This window comes from Mastigoproctus giganteus, chromosome 11 (assembly GCF_048544385.1).
Source record: "Mastigoproctus giganteus isolate SK-2022 chromosome 11, ASM4854438v1, whole genome shotgun sequence".
Lineage (NCBI taxonomy): Eukaryota > Metazoa > Arthropoda > Arachnida > Uropygi > Thelyphonidae > Mastigoproctus > Mastigoproctus giganteus.
This window is the reverse complement of record NC_143585.1, coordinates 54596107-54614059: the sequence shown is the minus strand read 5'-3', so window position 1 is coordinate 54614059 and position 17953 is coordinate 54596107. Positions and strand designations below refer to the sequence as shown.

General features: G+C 38.4%; 1 protein-coding gene across 1 annotated transcript in view; it reads left to right on the top strand.

Moving 5' to 3' along the window:
- The window catches only part of rg (A kinase anchor protein rugose), a 1582765-nt gene that overhangs the window by 514028 nt on the left and 1050784 nt on the right, over positions 1-17953 (top strand). The window contains exon 25 of the mRNA XM_090384432.1: positions 13577-13700. Within this exon, the coding sequence (XP_090240558.1) occupies positions 13577-13700 (124 nt within the window). The remainder of the gene's footprint in view (positions 1-13576; positions 13701-17953) is intronic.

Here is a 17953-nt window from a genome sequence, read left to right as displayed (position 1 = left end):
AGTCCAAGGAAGCTCTCATTGATTATGGCTATGGGTGTGCTTACTTGCTTTGCTGCCTCCTTTAATATAAGTGGATAGAACCCACCCACCCGGTGCTTTTATTTTGTTTATCTTCAACAATTTCTCCTCCACTTTACTCTGAGTTATTACAAAATCATTTGGCACGCTGCCAGAGTTTAATATACCTCTGGCATCCCCTCCCCAAATAACTCCTCATGTGTTAATGTAGATCCAAAATACTCATTCAGTTTGTGAGCTACCTGAGAAGGATCATTAGCAGTCGACCCATCAAAATGAAGTGGACCACTCTGATTCATCCCTTTCCTTCTAGAGTTTATATAAGTAAAGAACTCTTTCCTGTTTTTCTTTGTATAATTTCAGGGATGGTTAGATAAATGGCAGCTATTCTTTATTCCATCAAAATGTAAGGTATTGCACTTGGGGAACAGTAACCCCAAAATAACTTATGCACTTTCTGGAATTGAACTAAAGCAGGTAGTGGGGGAAAGGGACTTGGGTATTACAATATGGTCAGACATGAAGCTCTCCAAGCATAGTAGACTGGTTGCAAGGAAGGCCCATGGTGTCCTATCAATGATTGATCGAACAATTGATAGTACTAATAAGGACATCATAATCCCATTATATAAAGCTATTATTAGATTACACTTGGAATACTGTGTTAAAGAATGGAGACCGTACCTGAAGAAAGACATTTTACTTCTTGAAAGGGTCCAAAGACTGGTAACTTGCCTGGTGAGTTCAGTAAAAGGGCATCCATATTAGCATTAGCAGAGACATATGATGCAAGAAAGCAAGCAAGCTTATGCAGCATCGGGAAAAAAAAAAAAAAAACCTTCCACTTCACCCCTCCATTCGTTTGAAATACCTGTCCAGCTGAACCGTAAATTTATTTAGGCTATCAACTTCCACAACAATGAATGGAAGTCTGTTCCACCAACCAACTACCCGCTGGCTAAAGACAAATTTCCACACATCTATCCTACATCTGTCTTTTCTCAATTTGAATTTATGCCCTCTCAGGTGATTATTCTGAACAAGAGGAAGAATCCCATCAGCATTGAGCATGCTCAAACCATTGAAGGCTTTATACACCTCAATCAGATCACCTTGCCGGTGCCTAGTCTCCAGACATTAATTTGCAAAACTTAAGCCTTTCTTCGTAAGAGCAACCCTTTGTTCCATTCACTAATCTTGTTGCCATTCTCTGTACTCGTTCCAGCAGCTCTACATCCTTCTTGAAATGAGGCCTCCAGACCTGTATACAGTACTCAAGGTGTGGCCTGACCATTGCCTTATACAAGGGAATAATCACCTCCTTATTCCTGCTAGAAAAATTTCTGTATATCATTGACAAGAAACCATGAGCTACTCTTGCAGCCCATCTGCACTGCTCAGAGAACTTCATATCTGCCTGCACAATTACCCCCAGGTCCTTTTCATTCTCTACCACTGTCAGTGTAGTACCACAGAGTTGATACGTTGCTCTGGGGTTGCTGTTTCCTATATGTAGTACATTACATTTGTCAATGTTAAACTTCATTTGCCACATCTCAGCCCATCTGCTGAACATTTCCAGATCCTGTTGCAGCAGCATAGCATGAGTAGTGTCCTTAACAAACGTGCCAACCTTTGTATCGTCTGCAAACTTGGACATTAAGCTTGATATACCATCATCAATATTATTTATAAATACAGAAAACAATAATGGGCCCAACACTGAACCCTGAGAGACTCCACTAATAGCATTAGTCCACGATGAGAAGTGTCCATTGATTACCACTCTCTGTCTTCTCCCCCTCAACCACCCCTTTATCTATAGCAGCAATATGCCTCTAATACCACACTGCTCCAATTTGTGCATATGAAGAAAGACTTTGAATATATGAGTTGCAGAGCTTTGAAACTAAGCACCTTATAGTAGACTTGATTGAGGTGTTTAAGGCTCTGAGAGGCAGAAGTAAAACGAATGAGGATGAAATTTTCACGGTTATAAATGATAAATGAGTTTGGTGTGACATAAGCATTGGGAGATCGAAATTGAGAGTAGGAGTGTGCTATCGGCCTAATGACTCTGATGAGTATAATAAGAAATTGTACAGAAAATAGAGTGGACCAGTAAATCAGAGAGTCTTATAATGGTGGATTTTAATTTCCCAGATATTGACTGGAATTTGTGGGTTGGTCATTCACACACTAGCAAGGCATTTGTGGATTTATTGGATGACTGTTTTCTACATCAGCATGTACGGGAGAGTAATACTCTTGATCTGATTATCACTAGTGATTCTTCGTGCATTAAGAATCTGCAGATAAAGGAACCACTAGGTGGCAGTGTGCTGAAGTGGGCTTTACTCAAAGAGGTAACTGCCATCAGGAATAAATGGAAGGGATTTTGCTTTCGTAAAGGCGACTACGGTGGTCTGAGACAGTATTTAAATTCTATAAGGTGGGACCAACTGATGATGTTACCAACAGCAAATTCAAAATGGGAAGCATTCAAAGAATTTATCTTGGAAGCTACTAGGCTTTACATACTAAGTAAGAAATATTGTTCAATGTTTAGGCCTAAATGGATGTCAGATGAACTAATGAGACATGGCAGAGAAGAAAAATACATGGGATATATATAAATTAATGGGTGACATGGAAGCCTGTCATAGATATAAGCTGTTCTGTATCCAAGTCACAAAGGAGATTATGCAGGCAAAGCCAGATTTTGAGAAATCTTTGCAAAGGATGGAAAGAAAAACAGAAAAGAGTTCTTTACATATGTAAACTCTAGAAGGAAAGGGATCAATCAGATTGGTCCACTGGATAATGATGGTTCAACTGTTGATGATCCTGCTCAGGTGGCTGACAATCTAAATGAGTATTTTGCATCTACCTTCACCCATGAGGAGTTATTCAGGAAGGGGAATGCTGCAGGAATCGAATTAAACTCTAGCAGTGAGCTAGATGATTTTGTAATAACTGAGAGGAAAGTGGAGGAGAAATTGTTGAAGATAAACATAAAAAAAGGCACCCGGGATGGATGGGATCTATCCAGTTATATTAAAGGAGGCAGCAAAGTAAGCAAGCAAACCCTTAGCAATAATTATGAGAGCTTCTTTGGACTCAGCAGAGGTACCAGTGGACTGGAGATGTGCAAATGTGACCCCAATCCACAAAGGAGGATCAAAGGGAGACACAGATAATTACAGACCTGTTAGTTTAACTTCTGTTCCAGGAAAATTAATGGAGGCACTGGTTAAAGAAGCACTGCAGGAACATCTAGACAAGACTTCAGTTATAGCTCGGACACAGCATGGTTTTGTTAAGGGAAAGTCTTGCCTGACAAATTTGATTGGATACTATGATGTGGTCAGAAAGGAACTGGATGCAGGGAATAACTTTGATATCATATATTTGGATCTTAGGAAGGCTTTTGATACTGTATCACATGGAAGACTGCTAAAAAAATTGGAGAGTGTGTCATTGTAGGCAAATTACTGCTATGGATAAAGGGATGGTTGAGTAGGAGAAGACAGAGTGGTAATCAATGGACACTGCTCATCGTGGACTAATGTTATTAGTGGAGTCACTCAGGGTTCAGTGTTGGGCCTATTGTTGTTTTCTGTATTTATGAATGATATTGTTGATGGTATATCAAGCTTAATGTCCAAGTTTGCAGGCAATACAAAGGTTGGCAGGGTTGTTAAGGACACTAATGACAGTACGCTGCTGCAACAGGATCTAGAAAAGTTGACAAATGTAAAGTACTACATATGGGAAGTAGTATCCCCAGAGTGACATATAAACTCTGTGGTACTACACTGACAGTGGTAGAGAACAAAAAGGACCTGGGGGTAATTGTGCAGGCAGATATGAAGTTTCCTTAGCAGTGCAGACTGTCTGCAAGGGTAGCTCATAGTGTCTTGTCAATGATATACAGGAATTTTTCTAGCAGGGTTAAGGAGTTGATTATCCCCTTGTATAAGGCAATGGTCACGCCACACCTTGAGTACTGTATACAGGTCTGGAGGCCTCATTTTAAGAAGGATGTAGAGCTGTTGGAACGAGTACAGAGTAGGGCAACAAGATTAGTGAATAGAACAAAGGGTTGCTCTTATGAAGAAAGGCCTAAATTTTGCAAATTACAGTGTCTGGAGACTAGGCACCTGCGAGGTGATCTGATTGAGGTGTATAAAGCCTTGAATGGTTTGAGCATGCTCAATGCTGATGGGATTCTTTCTCTTGCTCAGAATAATCACCTGAGAGGGCATAAATTCAAATTGAAGAAAGACAGATGTAGGATAGATGTGCGGAAGTTTGCCTTTAGCTAGCGGATAGTTGGTTGGTGGAACAGGCTTCCATCCTTTGTTGTGGAAGTTGATAGCCTAAATAAATTTAAGGCTGAGCTGAACAGGTATTTGGAACGAACAGAGGGGTGAAATTGGAGTGGTGTTTTTTTTTTTTTTTTTTTTTGGCTGATTCTGCATAACTTGCTTTCTTGTATCATATGCCTCTGCTAATGCTAATCTCCAATACCTTACAAATAGCATTTTTGGCAATAGCATTTTAAGAAATCACGCCCTTAAATTGCATTAGCAGAGAAGATGCAGGGTACTGCATATGGGTAGCAGTAATCCCAAATTAATATACCAATTGTGTGGTACTACACTCAGAATACTGGAAAATAAAGATGACCTTGGTGTAATTGTGCAATCAGATATGAAGTTCTCTGAGCAATGCAGATGAGCTGCTAGGACAGCTTATGGGGTTTATTTCTACAGCAACTTTGCTAGCAGGGATAAGGAGGTGATAATACAGGTCTGGATCCCTCATTTTATGAAGAATGTAGATCCTCTGGAATGGGTGCAGAAAAGAGTAATTAGATTGAAGGGGATGAAAGTATGGGCTTACCAAGAAAGGCTTCAGTGCTGCCAATTGTAGATCTGGAGACTAGGCACTTATGAGGTGATCTGATAGAAGTATTTATTGCTTTGAATGGATTGAGCAAGCTCAATGGTGATGGCATTCTTCCTCTAAGATGGCATTTTTACGGCTCCACACAGGCTACACATGTGTGGAGCCATAAATTCAAATTGAGGAAGGATGATTGCTGGATTGTGTGGAGGTTTGCTTCAGTCAGTGGGTGGTTTGTTGTGGAAGTGGAGAGGTTGAATAAATTCAAGGAAGAACTATTGGAAAAATTATTGGAGGAGATGGGTAGGTGTTGGGATTTTTTTTTTTTTTTTTTGCTGATTCTTTATAAATTTGCTTTCTTATATCATATATCACTACTAATCCTAATCCTAAGATACACATAGCTTTATTCTGAAGCACCAAGATTAACTTTAAATCCAAAGATGAGAAGTTCTTTCATCTTAAAGATTTTTCATTGGCTTTACTAGATTTGTTTTTGTTTATCATGATAATCATGGAACATCTTAGATAGATATAGAACATAGCTATTGTGATGCACAATTCTCCTGCCAACATATCCTCTACATACCATGTAGAGGATATGTAGAGGATAAAATGCTATTGCCAACATATCCTCTACATACCATGTAGAGGATATGTTGCCATAATATAATTATATATATATATATATTTTTTTTTTTTTTTTTTTTTCGTTCTTTTCTCTCAGATCTTGCTTAAAAAAAAAAAAAAAAAAAAATTGAATTATATCATGGTATGTAGACAGTGCTGTTTTTAAGATCCTTTGGTCCTCTGAAGACAGGGAAAGTTGCCTTTGTTTTACTGATGATTTTTCCATTCTGCTTTTGCTCAGTAGAGTTTTAAAATTCAAAAGAAACAAACCCTTTAGTAACTTCTAAACTTCCACGAATGCTACCCTTGTAGGAAGTAGAGACCTGTGACTTGAATGGCAGTTCATCTGATGAAGTGCAACTGTTGTGTGCTTCATCAGTTGAAGTTAGAAATAGTGTTATTATTATTATTACATAATATCTACTATAACGTAGTGTATTATGTTTTTTGGCTGGTGCAAGGAAGCCATAGGCTTCCTTGCACCAGCCAAAAAAAAAAAATAAATAATAGTGATAATTGTGATTTGAGTTAGCAAAAGCTTAAAATGCCAAAGTTTGTGACAGGGAATATGTACTTAGTCAAAACTTAATAAAAATGGCACTCACCTCAATAATCCGTTATGGTTACATGAATTATGAAACAGTGGTGTGGGAAATCTCTGATTGAAATTAAAATCAGAAGTTAAGAATCGTGATTTAGAAAGCGTAATTTAAAAAACTTAGCCCAGTGGAGGGGGAGGTGCACCACATCCTCCTCTAGTTGTCGATTATAATACTGTATAAATAAAATACAGTGGATTCCGGTTATTTGGGCCACCAGTTAAACGGGACAGCCGTTTATTTGAGGCAAATCTTAAAAAACAGGAACCAATCGAGAAAATAGCCAGGGTTTACTTTGCTTAATTGGGGCAGGAGACCGCAGCACTGGAGATTGCCCTACGATTGTCTCCAACGGTACCACGTGGTTCGGTCGAAATTCTGGAGGTCACAACCATAAAACAATAAAAACAATTAGCAGTCACCTGTTTATTGGGCTTTTCTATTAGTGAAATCTATCATAAGCGGACAGTAAACTCGATCTTACTGAATTTGCGATAATACCGACAGCTGGAATTCTGTGGGTTATTATGGTAAAATGTGTTTACACTTCCATGAAATCTTCAATCATATAAAAAAATTAATTTTCAGATCTTCTCTTCATTTCTACTTTTAAAGCTTTGTAATTTGTTACTCAGTTCTCACTTGCACGTATCGTGCAATTTGTGTGTGCCGTGTTCTTTGTTATTGATTGCTTATCTTTTTACTGTTTTAAATTTTAACCCCCACCCACAAATGTTAGTAAACAGAAATGTCAACTAGTTCGTATGTTCATAATACAGTATGTATTAATTATTCTGATTATCACGTATATTCTTCCGATTTTCACGTATCATTTAATTTTTTTAATTGGTAAGGTAATAAAGGGTAAATTTGTGCTTAATATATCTTTGCTTTTATAGCCTGTGGATAATATTCCTCCTATTTTCTCTAATTAGAATCGGTGTTTAATAGAATTAAAATTCAATTCACAAACGTGATCACAATGACCGGCGCTTACTACACATCGTATAGTGAACAGTAGTTTACTATGGCGAGTTCATCGTAACGTGATTTGATTGTACAGTGAATTAATTGTAAGGGGGGGGGTACATTGTATTTTTAACTGTTTACATGAAACTTCGGATAATTGGGGCAACCGCTTAATCGGGCCAAAATGCACTAGTCCTGATGTGTCCCAAATAACCGGAATGGACTGTATCTGAAAATTAAAAAAGGAATAAGGCCAATAGTTATGAACGGCGGACTTTTGAAAGATTCATCTTCAGTTGGTGTTAAAATGAAGGGCAGAAGGTTGCTGTGGATTTAAGTACCAAATGTTTTGCTGGACACGTGGTAATTTAACTCGTGTGAGATTCCAAATGGAAGATAAGGAAACCGGAGGTTTTGTGTTTAAGATTTTAAGATTGGTGTTGAGATGGTACCATTCTATTATGAGGGTTTCGTATAGAAGGAGTTTATAGTTTGAATTTAATTTGATAATGGTTATTGCAGCATCAACTGAGAGGTTGTGGTTATGAATGCTGAGACAGTTCAGTTAGCATTAGCATTAGTAGAGGCATTTGATGCAAGAAAGCAAGCTTATGCAGCACCAGCCAAAAAAAAAAAACACTTCCACTTCACCACCCCTCTGTTCGTTCAAAATACCTGTCCAGCGGAGCCTTAAACTTATTAAGACTATCAACTTCCACGACAAGGGATGGAAGTCTGTTCCACCAACCAACCACCCGCTGGCTAAAGGCAAATTTCCGCACGTCTATCCTACATCTGTCTTTCCTCAATTTGAATTTATGGCCTCTCAGGTGATTATTCTGAGTGAGAGGAAGAATCCCATCAGCATTGAGCATGCTCAAACCATTCAAGGCTTTATACACCTCTATCAGATCACCTCGCTGGTGCCTAGTCTCCAGACACTGTAATTTGCAAAACTTAAGCCTTTCTTCGTAAGAGCACCCCTTTGTTCCATTCACTAATCTTGTTGCCCTTCTCTGTACTCGTTCCAGCAGCTCTACATCCTTCTTGAAATGAGGCTCCAGACCTGTATACAGTACTGTAGGTGTGGTCTGACCATTGCCTTATACAAGGGAATAATCACCTCCTTATCCCTGCTAGAAAAATTCCTGTATATCATTGACAAGACACCATGAGTTACTCTTGCGGCTCATCTGCACCGCTCAGAGAACTTCATATCTGCCTGCACAATTACCCCCAGGTCCTTTTCATTCTCTACCACTGTTAGTGTAGTACCAAGAGTTGATACGTTGCTCTGGGGTTGCTGTTTCCCATGTGTAGTACTTTACATTTGTCAATGTTAAACTTCATTTGCCACCTCTCAGCCCATCTGCTCAACCTTTCCAGATCCTGTTGCAGCAGCATAGTGTCAGTAGTGTCCTTGACAACCCTGCCTACCTTTGTATCATCTGCAAACTTCGACATTAAGCTTGATATACCATCATCAATATCATTTATGAATACAGAAAACAATAATGGACCCAACACTGAGCCCTGAGGGACTCCACTAATAACATTAGTCCACGACGAGCAGTGTCCATTGATTACCAGTCTCTGTCTTCTCCCCCTCAGCCACCCCTTTATCCACAGCAGCAATTTGCCTCCAATGTCACACTGCTCCAATTCGTGCAGCAGTCTTCCATGTGCAACAGTATCAAAAGCCTTCCTAAGATCCAAGTATATAATATCAAAGTTATTCCCTGCATCCAGTTCCTTTGTGACTGCATCATAGTATCCAATCAAATTGGTCAGGCAAGACTTCCCCTTAACAAAACCATGCTGTGTCCGAGCTATAACTGAAGTCTTGTCTAAATGATCTTGCAGTGCTTCTTTAACTAGTGCCTCCATTAATTTTCCTGGAACAGAAGTTAAACTCACAGGTCTATAATCACTTGTGTCAGCCTTTGATCCTCCTTTGTGAATTGGGGTCACATTTGCACATCTCCAGTCTGTGGGTACCTCCCCTGAGTCCAAGGAAGCTCTCATAATTATGGCTAAGGGTTTGCTTACTTCCTCTGCTGCCTCCTTTAATATCACTGGATAGATCCCATCCACCCCAGGTGCCTTTCTTGTATTTATCTTCAACAATTTCTCCTCCACTTTACTCTCAGTTATTACAAGATTCTCTAGCTTACTGCTAGAGTTGAATACACCTCTGGCTTTCCCCTCTCTAAATAACTCCTCATTTGTGAATGTCAATGCAAAATATTCATTTAGTTTGTTAGATACCTGAGCAGGATCATCAACGGTTGACCCATCGATATCAAGCGGACCAATCTGATTCATCCCCTTCCTTCTAGAGTTTACATAAGTAAAGAACTCTTTGCTGTTTTTCTTTGCATCCCTTGCCAAAGATTTCTCGTAATCTGCCTTCGCCTGCCTAACCTCCTTTGTAACTTGGTTACAGATCAACTTGTATCTATCATAGGCTTCTGTGTCATGTGTTAATTTGTATGTATCCCATGCATGTTTCTTCTCTGCCATATGCCTCATCAGTTCATCTGACATCCATTTAGGCCTAAACCTTGAACAATATTTCTTAGTTGGTATGTAAAGCCTAGTAGCTTCCAAGATAAGTTCTTTGAATGCTTCCCATTTTGCATTTGCTGTTGGTAACGTCATCAGTTGGTCCCACTCTATAGAATTTAAATACTGTCTCAGTCCATCATAGTCGCCTTTACGAAAGCAATAACCCTTCCCTTTACCCCTAATGGTAGTGACCTCTTTGAGTCAATCCCACTTCAGCACACTGTGATTACTGCCACCTAGTGGTTTATTTATCTGCAGATTCTTAATGCATGAAGAATCACTGCTGATAATCAAATCAAGAGTATTCCTCCCTCTAGTTGCCTCCCGAACATGCTGATGTAGAAAACAATCATCCAATAAATCCACAAAAGCCTTGCTAGTGTGTGAGTGACCAGCCCCCAAATTCCAGTCAGTATCTGGGAAATTAAAATCTCCCATTATAAGACTCTCTGATTTACTGGCCCACTCTGTTTCCCTGTAAAGTTTCTTATTATACTCATCAGAGTCATTAGGCCTATAGCACACTCCTACTCTCAATTTTGATCTCCCAATGCTTATGTCACACCAAACTGACTCGGCACTGCACTGTCCAGCGATGGCCACTGGCTTCACTTCCTTGGATTTTATGTATTTCTTAACTAATAGCATAACCCCTCATCCCTTCCTATCCAGTCTATCCTTTCTCTAGACATTGTACTCCTTGTACGCCCCAAATTCCAGTTCTGCATTCCTTATATCTGTGTGACACCACGTCTCTGATATCCCAACAATATCTGCCTTTGATGTTTTGAGCAATACCTCAGTATTTCCTTGTTGTGTCAGGAAACTTAACGTGGTAGTAGGCACGTGTGTTTGCGATGGTGGATAATACAAATTTATTGGTAGTACTCCCGATGAAACGTGTTACAATCGTGTTGATATTTGATTAAATAAACTATGTTATTAATGTCCTTAGTGTCATGCGGGTTTCTTTATATTTGTTAAAAGGAGTTCCTAATTTATTATATGTAGAAAAAATTATAGAAATATCAGTGTTAGTAAAGATTTGACATAATTGTCTAGTGACTTGGCAATGGTAAGAAAGGACAATGTGAATGTTGGATGTATTGGATTTTTTTATAACTGAGTTATTAGAAACATTTGAATTACTAATCTTTCCTTTAACAGTTGAAGTAATTTGTTGGATTAGTTTGATGGGATATTTTCTAGCTGTGAACTTTTCAGTAAGATATTTTAGCTCAAGAACTAAATCATCGTGTGATTGGCAGTATTTAAAAGCATTAAAAACTTGGTTGTAGACTTTGAAATTCTTCAAACTGTCAGCCTCTACCACCCATGTAGGTAACTTATTCCAGTAATTTATAACTTGCTGGCTTAAATAAAACTTCCTGAATCCGGTCTAAATATCTCCCTCCGTAACTTGAAATTATGGCTCCTAGTTCTAGAATCATTATCATATTATAGTATTCTGGAGTCTCCTTAGCATGTGGCAAGTCATACATTTATTTATATCTCAGAATGCAATGAAATCGGCTTTTAAAAATACAATACAGTAAATATTCAGGAAATGGGCTTTTTAAAAGGAAATACAGGTAACCCTCATATAACACAGTAGTTAGGTTCCTATAAAATCTCGTGTAGTGCAAAACTGTGTTATACGGGACTAAGAACCAGTACGAAAAGCGGGGTTACGTACCAAAAGCTAACATAAATACATAATTTTTTTCCATCTGAAACTTAAATTTTATTAAAAATGGTAACAACTGAACAAATGTATTACAAACTGTGATACACGTCAGATAATGTACATTCATTTAATGTTTTTCCTCTTCATTGCTGTTAAGTACACAATCAAACGAGAACGTTTTCTCTGTTGCAGAATACCTTCACCTTTTGAACTTTCTTCTGCAGCATTTATATTTCGTCTGTCTTCTGCTCTCTTTAAAAAATCAGTAGTCTGGGATTGCTTGCTAGATCTTTGTAAATTGCATGGTATGGAGCTAAGCATTTTTGAAGCTCCCTTTTGAACTTTGTGTTCCTTTAATTCTAAGGATCTGCATTCTAAAAATAAGATTCCAATTTCTCAGCTAAGTTTATGCCTTCCATATGCTTTTTAGTTTAAAATTTGGAACCTCCGACGCCATTTCCACCAAATCTACCAGTAATTCTTGAACATCTTCAGTAGTCATATCAAAACCATCCATTCCTACTGACTTAGCAAGTTCTACTATCACACCTATTCCGTTTTCTGCCAGTTCGACCATATTTCCTGAATGAACTCTCTGGCAGTACATTTTTCCAACATTCACGTGTTAACGATTTTACTTCTTTGAGCAATAAAGCTGTGATTCCGATACAGTCCACAATTGAAAAATATTTCCATGCTCCATCACTTCAATAGATTTGAAATAAATTTTTTACAAAATCCATTGTAATGATTTTCTGATGTAATGAGTTTTAAAGGTAATAATGCTTTGATCTAATGGCTGAATTAAAGAAGTTTTATTAGGTGGTTGGAGCATTTCATCAACATTTTGGATGACTTAAATCTTTTGGATGGCACGTTAACCAATAGTAATAAAATTTTGAAATCTAGATTTTTCTGCTGTAAATAGTTTTTCATGGCTGGCACAAAACAATTTAGAAACCATTCTTTAAATAAATCTGCAGTTATCCAAATTATGCCTCAGTTCCTTAGGCATAATTTAGGGCTAGAATTTAATTCACAACAAAAAATCATTTCAATATGGTTCTTAAGAACAAAGTTTAGTAATACATACCTGGAAAAATTTATAAACAATCAAATAAAAACCAAAATAACCTTACAAAAACCTTAAAAGTTTCGAACTGCATGCTTCGAAGTCAATTTTTTTTGGTCTGAAACAAGCACTTTCCCAACAAAATAAAATACAGGGATTTCCCAATATTTTTTTTTTGCACAACTAGCGAATCAACAGTGGGGATTCACAAAAAAAGAATGGAAATGTTGAAAAATTGCATGTAACATAATATCAAGGTTTTCTCTGCACAAAAGCTCAAAACTACTGTGTTATGTGAGGTTTGGCCCAATTCTCTAACCGTCTTATATAAGTACGTGTTGTGCGAGGATTTCTGCAATTTATCAGTCATGTTAGAGCGAAACAGTGTTGTAGAGGTACAGTGTTATAAGGGGGTTGCCTGTATAGTAAATATATGTTCCCAGAAGCAACTAAAGGTACTTTCCAATGCAAATAAAATAAAATTTATATCCCAAAAATTTTTTTTTTTCCCATATTTTCTGCTTAGGTATATTGACATTTGTGAATGGGGTTGGATGTAGGCAGGTAAGCAGATGGCATTTCCAAGGATTGGCTTTGTATATTATCACAGATACGTTAAAACCATGTAAATATGTTTCCATTATGTGTTGTATATCTCTTGCTATTGATTAAAAAGGAGGAGCCTTGAAAATGTCTGGGTTTGGATTTTATTTTTTTCACAACAAAAATTGACACCTACATTTATTTTATCCTGTACTATGGAGTTTTTGCCCACTAGCATTTATTGCCAACAGCTAAATTTGAATTTTCCCAAACTTCCTGATATATCAGAAATTTTGCAGGATTTAAGTGCTACCTTTTCTCTATTTTTGATGTTTTGTGCTGATTAAGATCTTGTTCTTTCTTTCTACCCAGTGTTTTATATTGACTTTTATCTTGTGGTATTATATGTTCTTTAATTTTAAAAATAAAATTAATCTAAATTTAAATTGATCTAGTTCAGTTGGTTTATAAATTTTGTTACTATTTATAAGTTTCTCTTTGATTTTTATTATTATTATTTTTTTAATTTAAGTTTTTTTTTTTTTCATTCCTAAATGATTTTAATATTGTTCTGTATAGTGATACTGAAGGTAGTTGCTACATTGATTCGTCAATCTAAATCATGTGAAGAATTAATGGAAGTTAAAAAACTTTTTCTTTCGGATATGACTCTTCTTTGTAATAATAACAAGGAAAACAGAAGGTAAGTTGTTTTCTATGTTGTCTGAGTCCCATATATTAATCACTACTTTCTTTAATCTTGTATCACATGCATTGTGTTAATTTAATTGAACCTGACCATTTGCTATAGTTTTGCAAAGTCTACATTTAATATCTATCAGCCAGTTAGTGCTTTTGTAAATAAAGATATCCTAATTTACAAAAGCACTAAAAATCCAAAAGCACCAAAAATCCAAAGGTTTTTGCTACAATAACCAAACACACACACACACACACACACACACACACACACACACACACACACACACACACACACACACACCAGTCCTCGATTTTTTCATATATCTATCTGTCACATTAGTTGCTGTATTATTTAACAGATTTATTCCTATTTGTTACTGCTTGGTTTGACCTCGTGTATTTTCTCGTCACCATTTTCAAGATATAATTTTTAATCATTTTATTTTTATTTTACTAATTTTTACTTGTATCTTCATTTTTGAAAACTGCATAGGGACTACCTTGTCCATACTGTGTAAGAGATATCTTGCCATTTTTAAAATTTTAGTAACGAATGGGCCTGGTGTACTGGGATCCATGGTTGAAATAATATACACGTATAAATTATAAATCCAGTTTAATGTAAAAATACAAATATATACTAACAGGCAGTAGCTTTCGAGACTGGCGTGTCTCTTCATCAACTGAAATTCAAATACAAAATACAACGGATAAGTTAGTTAGTTAGTTATTTGGTTTTTAGGAGCATTAGCAACTAAGGCCACATTGCTCCGGGATATGCGGTGGTCATTCCCTGACCTTTCCGCATCCTCCGCATTTGGTGGTGATGGGCTCGAACTCCGGTCTAATCAAGAAGCGTGTGCTACGCACTGCTGCTCCTTCCCACCTGGCTACGGAGGCGCAATGGATAAGTGCAATAAGCTGAGTGAGGCACGTTAATCATGTGCCATTGTTGTTGCACGGACGTGCGCTGCTTTTACTCCACTGATCATCTAGCATTAAAACGGTTGTCTCTAGGATGGGGTGTAGACGTATGCCTTTGTGGCGGTTTATTGCCTTTGGATTGTTTAATATGTTAAGTGACTCTAGCCATACATAGGTGGTGGCGAAAGTGTCGTGAGTGGTCTACTACTTCAAAGTCACTTTGGGATCAAGATCGTGGTTGGTGGCCCAGAAATGTTCCGCGACTGCGGACTGGTCAGTTTCAGCAAGCCGTATTGCTCTGTCATGTTCCATAAGGCGATCTTGGAGACGCCTTAATGTTTCTCCGAAGTAGCAACTGTCACAGTCTCTACAGGTGATGCGATATACTACATTGCTGCGTAAGACCGGTGTGACAGGGGTCTTCACACTGGAGACAAGTGAATGTAGGTTCCTGCAGGGTAACTGCACACATTTGATCTAATTTCTAAGGACCTTCGAGATCCGTCCTGACACGCCTGGATAATAGGGAATGTAGGCGGACGATATACCGTCTTGGTTCGGTGGTCTTGGGTGGGATGTGAGTTCTTGTGCCTGTAATAGGCACATGGGATGGATAACCACATTTGGTTAGGTCCGCCTTCACACGGGAGATCTCGTTACGCCTAATTGTATCAGTGCTGGAATGGCTCCAAGCCCTGGAGAATAGGGTGCGGGCAGTGCTATTGAGATGACTTGGTGCGTGGCGGGATCTGTAGTTAGTGAAATGACCGCACCACATAGGTTTGCGGTATTTTTTTTTTTTTTTTTTATGTGAACCCCAAACACGAGAGGTATTAGAACCTATAGTACTTAGTACCGTGCTTGGGTTGGAGGTTGAGAAGACGAAAGAAGATATTTGTTGACATTGGACTTGAACTTCTGTAGATTGTAATTTTCAGGAAATACGTATGAAGGAAGGTTGTTCCAGAAAACGGCAGTTGAATGAATAAATGAGGAAGATGAAAAGTTGGTTCTGTGGGTTTGAAGTTGGACAGTAAATGGATGTTGGCTGGTGGCGGCACGTGTTCGGACTGTTTTGAAAGAGAGAGCGGGAATTATAGAAGCCAATTCAGAAGAACAGTGCCCATGGAAATATCTGTAGAAGAGGCATGCAGCAGAAACAGTACGTCTATGAGAAAGCGAGTGGAGAGACTCCGTTAGAGATGAATCATTAATTAACCTAACTGCCCTCTTCTGAATGGAATCAAGAAGCCTGAGAGAGGTTTTGGGGGCACCACCCCAAATGTGGGAACAATATTCCATGGCAGGGCGGATTTGCGATTTATACAGAGTGAGCAGCTGTTTGGAAGAAAAGTAACGCTGAGAGCGAAAGAGAAAACCAAGTTTTTTAGATGCAGAGGAAGCAATATTTGTAATGTGCTTGTGCCAAGAGAGATTAGAAGTCAGGGTAATCCCCAAAAGAGATATATCCTTTTGCCTAGAAATTGGAGTGTCACTAAAGATAAGCATAGGAGCAGAAGAATCCTTTTTGTGAGATATAAGACAAGACTGAGTTTTAGAAGGGTTGAAATCAACTAAGTTGTCTTTGCCCCACTGGAGAATTACCTGAAGATCGGCATTTAAGGAATTGGTAGCAGATTTTCGAGAAGTTGAAGCTGATTGAGCAGGGCAAGGTTTCTCAAAATGGAAAGTTGAATGCAATGTGCTATCATCGGCAAAACTATGGATAGGATTTCCAGTCAATGGAAGAAGGTCATTGATATACAAGAGGAAAAGAGTGGGGGAAAGAACTGAACCTTGGGGGACACCGGCATTAGTGGAGAAGTTAGAAGACAGAGAGCCATCTACCATCACCCTCAGTGAGCGATCAGAGAGAAAACTGGATAACCAATTACTAAAAACAGTTGGCAAACCATAAGATGGAAGCTTGTTTAGAAGACCTTTATGCCAAACATGATCGAAAGCCTTTGAGATGTCAAGAGCAACTACTTGTGTTTCACCGATTTCACCGAAACCTTTCCATTGAAGTAGTCCATAAATGAGTAACATAAGCCAGATATCACCAGTGAATCGACACCCCGACGGAATCCGTACTGGCGATCGTTGATCAGACGGAAGGTTTCTAGGTAGTTTAAGAGTTGGCGGTTAATTGATTTCTCCATTACTTTAGAAAGAGTAGAAGTAATTGCAATGGGACGATAATGGATGGGAGGGATTTGTCACCCTTTTTAGGAACTGGCTGGATATGAGCAAATTTCAAGCAGAAGGAAAAACACTTTGGAATAAGAAAGTGAAAAAAGGCGGCAAAGAATAGGAGTAAGTTCAGAGCAAGATTTTGAGAACAAGTGGAGAAATACCATCAGGACCTGGAGCTTTCTTAGCATCAAGATTCATCCAAATCCTTCTGATATCCTTTTGACGTGAAGACCACAGGAGGCATTGAATGACCATGTTGGGAATGGTGTGGAGGTGTTTTACAAGTTCATTAATACATGAGCTGGAAGAAAAATGGGATGCTAGCAGGTCAGCTTTATCCTTGGCTGAGTGACAACAGAACCATCCTGGTTTGACAGAGGTGAAGCAGAGATGGGCAAAAGTTCGGCCAATAGCTTTGGCAAGAGACCAGAATGCTCGGCTACCATTAGGGCAAGAAGCAAGTTTTTCTACTCTTAGCCTGTTCAAACTCTAGTTTGGACTGATACTAACTGCTTTACAATTGTTGCGAGCTTTGGTGTAGGCAGAAAATGAAACTGAAGAATTAGAAACAAGCCAATTACGATATGCAACATTCTTCTCTTGAACAGCCTTAGCACATTTATGGAAAACCAAGGTTTAGATAAAGGAAGAGATTTTAAAGTGGAGTGTGGGATAAAGGATTCCATTCCTGCAAGAATAATTTCACTGACACGATCTGAGCAAACGTTGACATCAGGAGTTTTGAACAGTAATCTGACCAAGGAAAAGAAGAAAAGAAGTCTCGCAGGTCATCCCTTATTGCATTCTTGTAATGCCAAACAACACGAGGTTGGGAATAGCCATGAGATAAAGGTTCCATTGGAGAAGAGACAATCACCAAGTTGTGATCTGAAGTGCCTAAAGGACCTCTCACTTCGACCGTGTACTTAGAAGGGGTTGTTTGTGAGAAAAAGATCAAGCGTATTGGCTGTATTATTCGGATTGTCCGGTATTCTTGTAGGTAAATGAACAATCTGTGCTAGGTCATTAGTAATTGCAAAAGCCTCAGCATCTCGACCTGCTGGGTCGGTGTGACTAGAAAACGGAAGCCAGCTGGAGTTGTGAACATTAAAATCACCAAGGAAAATTACCTCA